The sequence below is a fragment of the Zingiber officinale genome, unplaced genomic scaffold (genome assembly GCF_018446385.1).
Source record: "Zingiber officinale cultivar Zhangliang unplaced genomic scaffold, Zo_v1.1 ctg84, whole genome shotgun sequence".
In the NCBI taxonomy this organism is placed as follows: domain Eukaryota; kingdom Viridiplantae; phylum Streptophyta; class Magnoliopsida; order Zingiberales; family Zingiberaceae; genus Zingiber; species Zingiber officinale.
The window spans coordinates 2,504-11,883 of NW_024589978.1; the positions used below are offsets into that span (position 1 = coordinate 2,504).

At 35.8% G+C, this 9,380-nt stretch overlaps 1 protein-coding gene across 2 annotated transcripts; it reads left to right on the top strand.

Annotated features, from left to right (window-relative positions):
• The first annotated feature begins 3,658 nt into the window (after positions 1 to 3,658).
• On the top strand, positions 3,659 to 7,969 carry LOC122037816 (E3 ubiquitin-protein ligase RGLG1-like). 2 transcript variants are annotated; one of them, XM_042597266.1, is made up of 12 exons: positions 3,659 to 3,674; positions 4,426 to 4,559; positions 5,058 to 5,142; positions 5,616 to 5,756; positions 5,844 to 5,957; positions 6,029 to 6,126; positions 6,359 to 6,438; positions 6,527 to 6,632; positions 6,727 to 6,854; positions 6,979 to 7,138; positions 7,374 to 7,430; positions 7,594 to 7,969. In XM_042597266.1, exons 4-12 carry the CDS (start codon positions 5,651 to 5,653, stop codon positions 7,672 to 7,674), a joined length of 930 nt encoding a protein of 309 aa, XP_042453200.1. In that variant the 5' UTR covers positions 3,659 to 3,674; positions 4,426 to 4,559; positions 5,058 to 5,142; positions 5,616 to 5,650; the 3' UTR covers positions 7,675 to 7,969. The 2 variants fall into 2 exon arrangements, with proteins under 2 accessions (XP_042453200.1, XP_042453199.1); XM_042597265.1 differs by lacking the exons at positions 3,659 to 3,674; positions 4,426 to 4,559 and having other exon boundaries at positions 4,588 to 5,142.
• The last annotated feature ends 1,411 nt before the right edge of the window (positions 7,970 to 9,380 follow it).

Below are 9,380 nucleotides of genomic sequence, written 5' to 3' on the forward strand. Positions count from 1 at the left end.
CCTGATTGACCATCACAAGGGTTAACTATTTTAAAAATGTCCGTAAAATATTAAAAAATTTGACATAAATTATACACTTACTGCTAAAAGACCAGCAAATCCCTTTAGGTAAGGGAGGTTGGTGTTAGACTGTTTTGTCTCGATGAAAATATGTCCCCAATCTTAGGTAATTGTGGAGCCATAAATTCATGTATTGCTTCATCCCAGTTGAATCTATCAAGATTCTCAAAATCATCTACTATATCTATAAGACTTAAAGGGACCTTATATGTACTAGAAGAAAATAAGACACAAACAAATATATACAAAATATAGAATTTGCAAAATAATAAAAGATCATCTTCGCCTTCAACGCGATTGCCATAAAATTTAAGCAACTCCTCAATTCTTGATCTAGTAGCTTCTTTTTTGTTTGAGAAGTAAGTTAGAAAGAGGTCACTGGATGCTTTAACTGAATTGATCGGAATTGAAGCTCCACGGTCTGCAATACCAAGTAGCAATGAAACGTCTCCTCTTGTGAAGCCAACCGGAACACCTGACCAAGTTAAATTATTATTATACTTTTACCAACACATACAAAAGTATTAGGAACACCGTCGACATGATACGATGCCATATCAGGCCCACGTTGGGCCTGATACGACATCGTATCAGGCCCAGGTTTAACAAAACATTAAATTTTACCATACAACTACTTTGTGATTAAAATACAAAATTATAAATTGTACCTGAGAATCTAAAGGTTTGACTACTTGAATTCCAATTTTGAAATATATTTATTAAAATCCCACGGATGTGCTGTATATCTTCTATGTCCAAAAAAATACGAAAGGGTGTCTGTTTGATCAGCACTATGTGTTGGTCATGTAAAATAACAGAGCCTTCATGCGTTCCTTTCTTCGTGGATGGTTGAAAAAAACTTTTAAAGTGACCGAGGACACTGTTCCAATGCAGTTTGTGTCCAACATCAACTGAACCCTATACTTTATAAAAATAAAAAAATTAAAATCATACTATTTCAGCTTCTCAAGATCACATAGTTTGTAAAATGATAACCTTTACAGTTAATTGATGTGGAGAGGATGATGATGCACCCGATCAACGTCTTTGCGCTATTATGATACTAGCTGATTGATGTAAACCCTAGAATCCTTCAGTGTTGGCGTGCGAACAGTCCTGGTTTTTAATTGAACTGAAATGCTTGATGCCACTTGAGAAACACTCGAGGTCACTAAACTAGGGTTTCACAAGAAGGAGCTACACTCGCATGTCACGAAGAGGGAGGTACACTAATCATCGAATTTATTTTTTTAAAATCAAAGTAATTGAAAACTGTGGTTAGGATGCCTGGAAAATGATGACTGATCAGAGGAGATTGGCGGGAGGGCTATATTCGGTATTACACATCACTTACCTGCGTCTTTTGGTAAATACAAAATGATGATACACCTTTTGATAAATACATTAAATTTAGTATGTCTTTTAATAAATTACCATAAATTATATCCTAAGGATACAATGTACATCACAAGTATATTATACATACTTTGAGAATATCATAATCGTCCTGTCAATAAGGAGACACGTTGGGACAATGGATCTTAACTCCATTCCCTTTGTTTTTATTCGTATCATTCGCTTTCGTCCCATTTATATATTAAATTAAGTTTTGGTAAAGTGTACTTGCCGTATTTAATGCTGAGGCTAATTTTCTTAAAAGTTGTTTGCAGAAACAAGGAAAAAAATAGGAGCAATTTCATGAAAAAGACAAGCAACAATCGTAAATTAGAGAAAAATCTTCATTATAGTATTAACTTTACATGTAATTCTCATGTCCAAAAAATTTTGTTTCCACTCTCTACATATAAAGTATTACTTGTTTCAATTCCCTCATATAAATATTGATACCTAAATTGCCCCTCAGATTTTTTAGGTATAAAAAATCCAAAATTAAGTACAAAAAGTCCAAAAACGAATATAATTATTCTTAAAGTCAGTATTTTATATTAAAAATCGAGTATATTTTCTATCAAAATTGTCCCTCTTATATTTTAGGTATAAAAAGTCTAAAAATAAATATAATTCCTGTTAAATTCAGCACTTTATATTATAATCTAGTACTCTATACTAGGATCGAGTATATTTAAAGCCGTCAATTTGGGTTGGGCCCGACGGGTTGGCCCACCCCGCCAAACAATTTAAGCGGGTTGGGTTGGAATTTTATCAACCCAAGTCCGCCGTGGGCCGACCTGTCTAGGCCCGCGACCCGCACGGGTCGGCCCGCTCGGGCTTGGGTTGACCCGCGGGTTAAAAAACACATGTAAGCTAAGTTTTAGGCCAATTTATTATCTTTCTTTATTATAATTTTGAAATAAAAATAGTACTTTTCATCCAACATAAGTACTCGTTTGTATTCATTTATATTTAAAATACATGTTTATGTATACATTTAATTGTAGAAAACTTTTTCGAAATAAAATGTTGAAGATATGAAATATTTTTTAATTTTTAAAAAATTTTTGATGGGCCCGCGGGTTGGCCTGTCCAACCCGCAACCCGCCTTAGAATGGGTTGGGTTGGAAATTTCTCAACCCGTCAAGTTAGCGGGTTGGCCCGCCCCGCCCCGTCCCGCCAAATGGTTAACCCGCCACGGACCGACCCACCCCGCCACGGGTTGGCCCGTCTGACAGCTCTAAGTATATTTTCTATCGAAATTAACCCTCATATTTTTCGATACAAATAGTCTAAAAATGAGTATAATTCCTATTAAATTCAGCACATTAAATTAAAATCGAGTATATTTTGAGGTGAAAAAAGAATCGTACTCAATTTGATAGAAAATATACTATATTCTAATTTAATATACTGAATTTAAGAGGATTTATACTGATTTTTAGACTTTTTATACCTAAAAATATCATGGACAATTAAATAAATATATTTGACTGGGGTGTAAAAACAAAGATTTTCATGAATAAAAATTACATGTAAAAATTTATTTACTACATACAAAATTATCCCAGCAACACGCGGACCCACCAGTGATGTAGGAACGAACCCATCTCGCAGGGCGTAACTATCTGTAAACACCAATATGGTTCGCAAGGAAACTTCCTCACAGGTCGCAAACGCATCGCCGCTGTCATCCATAATGACACGCCGCTCGATTTCTTCCAAGCTTTTTCTATTGCTCGTCTTCGCCGTCCTAATCGAGGCAAAGGATAATCATTCAATTCGTTGGCTTCTTCCTGCTCTCCGCTGGTTCCAATCGATTCTAGGGAGAAAGGTTCGATTTTTATCGGTTGATGTTCGGTTATCTTGTAACGTGAATTTAGTCCTTTCTTGTTAAAATTTAGCACACAGATTTTCTTCTTGTCAAATCTTGTATGATCGACTGATTTATGTCTTTGATTATCAACAGAGCGATTTGATGAGGACAGAGAGTTAGGCGTACGATTCTCACCGATCTATCTGATGCTTCAACTCTTGTCATGGGAGCCTTATCGTCGAAGTCGAGGGGCACTAGCCACCGTTCGCGTGAGTACGATTTCCACGACAACTCCGAGCACTTCGAGGTACTCGGCATACCAGAGAGTCATGAGAAGCCCCAAGCAAGAGAAAGGTTGAAGCTGAAGTATTCGAGAATAGGCGATGATTACAACTCTCTTGAACAGGTGAATACTTTTTTTTTTATCCATTGCTATTGGTCTAAAGCTTTCCTTTTTTCATGATAGTAGCCAAATTGCTTGAGCATGGCGATGTTCTTAGCATAGAAGGGATGAAATTTGTATATGCCTAACTCAAATACTTAATTGAGAGTATTATCATATATCAATGGGTTTGAATTTTTTGAATACATTAGTTGATTAGTAGTTGAACTTGAATATCAAGGATCTAATCAGGTGATACCATGTGCCCGTGACTAGCAAATGATTCATGTAGTACCGGTATTGGCCAGTTAATAACTCACAATTCCTATATATAACTTGAAAAAGTATGTTAACATGATAGCGGTTAATTGGTGATACCATGTCGTACTCATTAGTGAAACATAAAGGGTATCACATGGGTGCTTATTACATGTGTAGTGAGTTAGTTTCACTGAATTGAAATGTCACTGTGTATCCATGGATAAGCAAATCCTTGCTGAACTAAGTAGCGTCTCCTGTGCGCTTGTCTTACTTTTCCTGAAGCTACTCATGTTTGTGCATCTCACTGAACTTAGAATAATGATGCACTCATTGTCATATGAAATAACGATGTGGCTGATTATGTGATGGCTGTGATGTTATGTGATGCTATATTATTGTAAGGACATGAATTAAGTTCAGGAGTATGATTGCATATGGCATTGTTTGTTAGTCCTAATTCTTTATCGGTTGATTACTTGCAATAACTGTAACCCCAATATTTACCATTTTGCAGGACTTCTTACCTAAACTTTGTCTCCTTGGCTTCTTATATGCGACAACAATTCAAGGATTAATGAGCCGAGCTTATTGATCAAGAGAATACATTGATCTCTATGAATTAATAGAACTCCTGGATCTACTCAAAATGTGGTTGCCTAGACTCAATTCACCTATACTTTGTCGCTTAAAGTTGGACATGTTCAAAATCGACTAATAGGTTCTATATGTAGAGGAGTTGATTGATTAGAGTAGAAGATTTAAGAGTACAGGGTAATCAAAGAAATTGAGTGATTGTAATAAATAAAATTTAATTGATTCAAATATTAATAGTGATACAGTCTTGCATAGAGCTCATTGGAGGAATAAAAACTCTGTAGCTGACTTCAAATAATTGGGACAAATATGACTTGACGTGTTTGCTGAGTTTAGCTCAAGCCAAATTGAGTATGCTTCTCAAAGCACTGCTTGATATAAGAAGCCAATGTTAAGCAAACATTTGGAAACAGTTGTCATACTACACTTTATCCAATCAGTATACTTATATAAAAACTATTACAAAACCTAAATTAACTTATACGCATTTTCTTTTGTATATTAAATGGTTTTTCTTGGCGATACTCAAGTCATTACACCTTTGTAATGCAGGTTACTGAAGATCTTTCAAATGCTGGTCTTGAATCTTCTAATCTGATAGTCGGAATTGATTTTACAAAGAGCAATGAGTGGGCAGGTTTGTTTGTACTCTTAAATACCTTTACCATTCTTGTTGGTTCGATACACAGTTTAGCAATGCCACTAATTTTAGGAAGAAGTAAGTTTCTAAACAATTATCTTCTTCTCAAAACATTGGTTTCAAACAAGGAATTATATAGCCTGACTCAATTATTTGGAATTTACTAGCTTGATGAAATTTCACACTCTGCATCTTATAATAAATATTGCATATTTTATTCTTGTAATGCTGTGTGAACAATTAATCTGTTTTTATCATATTATTGCTAATCCAGTCTTTGGGTGGCTATCTGTGTTGCAAGGTCTGTATTTCCTGGTTGCGTGTAAGCATACTAAGAAGTTTATAAGAGCTGGTCATACTTAAATCCTCATGAACTTTAGCATGAATTAGCAAGCAAACTTAATGAAGTACATAAAGTAGTTTTACCAGTGAATCTTTAAAATATTTAATGCAATGCTATAATTTATCAGGTAAGGTTTCTTTCAATCGCCGAAGTTTGCATGACATGGATTGTTCTCCAAACCCTTATGAACAAGCAATATCTGTCATTGGGAGGACACTTTCTGCATTTGATGAGGATAACCTTATTCCTTGCTTTGGATTTGGAGACGGTTAGTTAACACCCATTCTATTATGCTTATTCAGCTTGGAGAGCTATCCAATTTCTGTTAGAATGTTTAAGCTACCCTTTATTGCAGCAACTACTCATGATCAGGAGGTGTTCAGTTTTTTTCCAAACAACCGCCCGTGTAATGGTTTCAAGGAAGCACTTGAAAGATATAGAGAAATAGTTCCACATCTTAGGCTAGCTGGTAGTTACAGATCTTTTCTAGGATGGTCAAGTTGCAGATCATTAATTGACTCTGAAATTGCCATATCACAGGTCCAACATCTTTTGCTCCAATAATTGAAACAGCAATAAGCATTGTAGATCAAACTGGTGGCCAGTATCATGTTCTCCTCATTATAGCAGATGGCCAGGTTAGTTATCAAAGATGCATCTACTATCTCAAATAATTTGACATTTTCACAAGATGTATTTTGATCCTTTTGCTTTCATTTGTTCTCCTCGGTGTCTTAATTGTGCTTGATGAGCCTATGCTTGAAGTTTTTATTCTTTTAAATGCAGAGTCTGTTCTGGTAGTGATGCATATTGTTTCTGTATTTTGATACTTAATCCGATCTAATCCTTCTTTTTTGAATTCTTTTCCAGGTAACAAGTGGGGTTGGCAAGAATAGTGGCAAGTTAAGCTCACAAGAGAGAGATACTATAAATGCTATTGTTAAAGCTAGGTAACTACTGGTAGCTGCCATACTACGAAGATTGTACTCAGAATGCTATATTTGGATTCCCTCTTTTGATGTGTGTTGTGTACTATAGTGATTATCCACTCTCTATTGTTCTTGTTGGAGTTGGTGATGGTCCCTGGGACATGATGCAACAGTTTGATGATAACATACCTTCTCGATCATTTGATAATTTCCAGGTCATAGATTGAACTTTCATATTTACATTAATGTTTCTAGTTTAACATGTTACATTAGTACTGAAAAGCTTGCTCAACACCTTTGTGCTTGCAGTTTGTAAATTCTACTGAAATCATGTCAAAAAACATAGCCAACAATAAAAAGGAGGCAGAGTTTGCTCTATCCGCTTTGATGGAAATTCCTTCACAATATAAGGCCACATTGGATCTCCAACTTTTGGGGTAATGGTCCTTCATTGTTTAATTACAAACCCAAGTTCATGAATTGGCAGGCTTTTTATCTATTACATTAGTTTTCTTCTTTTTATACAAGCTAATTCAGATTTGTTTTTTTCTTACTTCGCAGCAAACGCAGAGGAATTCCGAGAAGGAAATGCCTTCCACCTCCAATTAAGGGTCGCGGTCCAACCTCAAAGCGCCCACAGTCGAGCATTTCTGATCCTTCCCCTGGAGTTGATAAAAGTAATGCTGTGGTTTCTTCAGCTTCTGCTGTCAACGATAAAAAGGTCACTTATATTACCTTATCTCCCTTTGGTTCTTGCATGAGTTAATTAGTTAAGAGGAGGTGCTTTTGACAAGGTAACTTCCTTTTTTTTCGAACATACTGCTATTCTATTCTGAGTATCGGGTAGTAAAATCTATAAACAATTACTCGGAGTAGCTAAAAAATCAAGGTTAGTTTGCTTTATTCTTCCAACAAATGCTCCAATACCTACCATTTTTTGTTTGTTTCGATGTCAGATCTGTGGCGTATGCTCCAACCAGACCAAGAACCTAGCTTTCGGGTGCGGGCATCAGGTAAATTTACCTATAATTTCACTCCTTTTACATAACAGGAGTGAGTGTTTCTATCTTATTTTTATTTTTCAAAAACTGCATCTAGTTCTAAAAACTAAGGACTTTCTTGAGCAAGCATCCTCATCTTTCCATCTTTTCTAATCAGCCATTTCTGCTTACACAGGTTTGTTACGACTGCGGAAACGACATGAAGCTTTGCCCAATTTGCTTGAGTCCTATAAATACAAGGATTAGACTTTATTAATGTTCAGAAAGTGTTTTGCTTGAAGGAATGCTTTAAACCAAATTGTCCTTTGCTTTGCTTCTGCTGTTGCCTGATGATTTGGGTGCAAGCAGAAGCAAAGCACTAAATCCTCTGCTTTAAACCCAATTTTAAGAGTTTGTCTAAAGTTCTGGGGGTGTAAATCTGGCTTGTTCTTGTATTTGCAAAACACTAAAACTTATATTATGATTTCAGTTGTGCACAACTCTGAACACTGTGCTCCTGATTTTAATTAGAAGATATTAACACAGTTCGTCTGAACATTTTTCCGTCTGAATTCAGTTGTGCCAACATTTTTCCTTCTGATTTCAGTTGTGCCAACATTTTTCCTGCTTATAACTTGAATGAGACATATTAATGGTTTGCAGTTTAAGGATTAATGGCAGTTAATGGCTATTACTCAGGTTAATTGCATGTGTGTGGATTTTGAGTTTATAAATTGAGGCTCTTACTTGGGCAACAAATGATCCATGAATAATTTCTCCTCCACGGTCTCTCTGCCCACTTATGTTCTCTCATATTCTCGATGATAGCTCATTGTTAAGATATAATTCAGTTCATCATGAACAACTAGTCATTGACTAGGATTAGGGTACACACGTTGAATATAAGACCCATCGAAGTAAAAATTACCCAAGCAACCCGTCAATGTGGTAATGACTAGGATTAGGGTACACACGTTGAATATAAGACCCATCGAAGTAAAAATTACCCAAGCAACCCGTCAATATTTTACCACTCGGATTAGGGTTTAGGGGTAACTATAGAGCTTGAAATTACATTGAACTCAATTGACTTGTGCGTTAAAATGTTGGTTTGCTTACTTGGGCAATTTTTACTTTGATCGGTCTAACATTTTGATCGGTCTAACATTCAATGTGTGTATAGGTCGTGGTTACACAAGTCAATTGGGTCAATATAATTTCAAGCCCTAAATTTTGCCTTTAAATCCTAATTCGAGTGGTAAAATATTGGCTAAATTGCTTGGACAATTTTTATCTTGATTGGTCTAACATTCAACGTGTGTATCCTAATCCTAGGATACAACGGCTTGATCATGATAGCAACCAATCACCGATTGTTTATGTTAAGAAAAAAGGATGCAACTAGACAAGACAAAGGTAGTAGTGAAAGATAGATGACTTTTTTTGTTAGTAAAAACTTATTGAGATTACCATATGCAAAATTAAACGTGACATGGTGAAACTACACTTAGTACACAATCATAGCACACATCAACATATATGCAAAATTAAACGTGACATGATTATGACCCCTTAATCTATGATCATCTCAAGCCAATGAGAAGATCGAAAAGTCAACCTAGGGCTAAGCATCTTCTCCAAGTGCCTCCTTAGTCGTCGTGTGTTGTTGTCCTTCTTCCTTTTTCTCACTGTCGTCCAGTAGACTACTTATTCTCTAATTTGTACATTACAAAACCTAAAGAAACCTCGAGTTACATTTGAGAGTAGTCTAAATTTACAACAAGAGTGATAAAAGATGAAGGCACGACACGCAGACCGTATTATGAATTACAACATACACACACATCCAATCACATTGGAGTTAAATGTCATAACCATGCACCACGTCATATAACATTCACAATACTTCTGTGGCATAAAATTTACTATGATTTCTACAAAGACTTATGAGTCGCAACGCCATGGTGGTCCCGCTAGCCTGTT

Bases quoted from the DNA above. Each gene is read 5' to 3' on its own strand.
- LOC122037816 (XM_042597265.1), top strand. From the start codon at position 5,052: ATGCAGGTTACTGAAGATCTTTCAAATGCTGGTCTTGAATCTTCTAAT. The intron at 5,143-5,615 runs GTTTGTTTGTAC...ATAATTTATCAG, and splicing joins AAAGAGCAATGAGTGGGCAG to GTAAGGTTTCTTTCAATCGC. The intron at 5,757-5,843 runs GTTAGTTAACAC...CCTTTATTGCAG, and splicing joins TTGCTTTGGATTTGGAGACG to CAACTACTCATGATCAGGAG.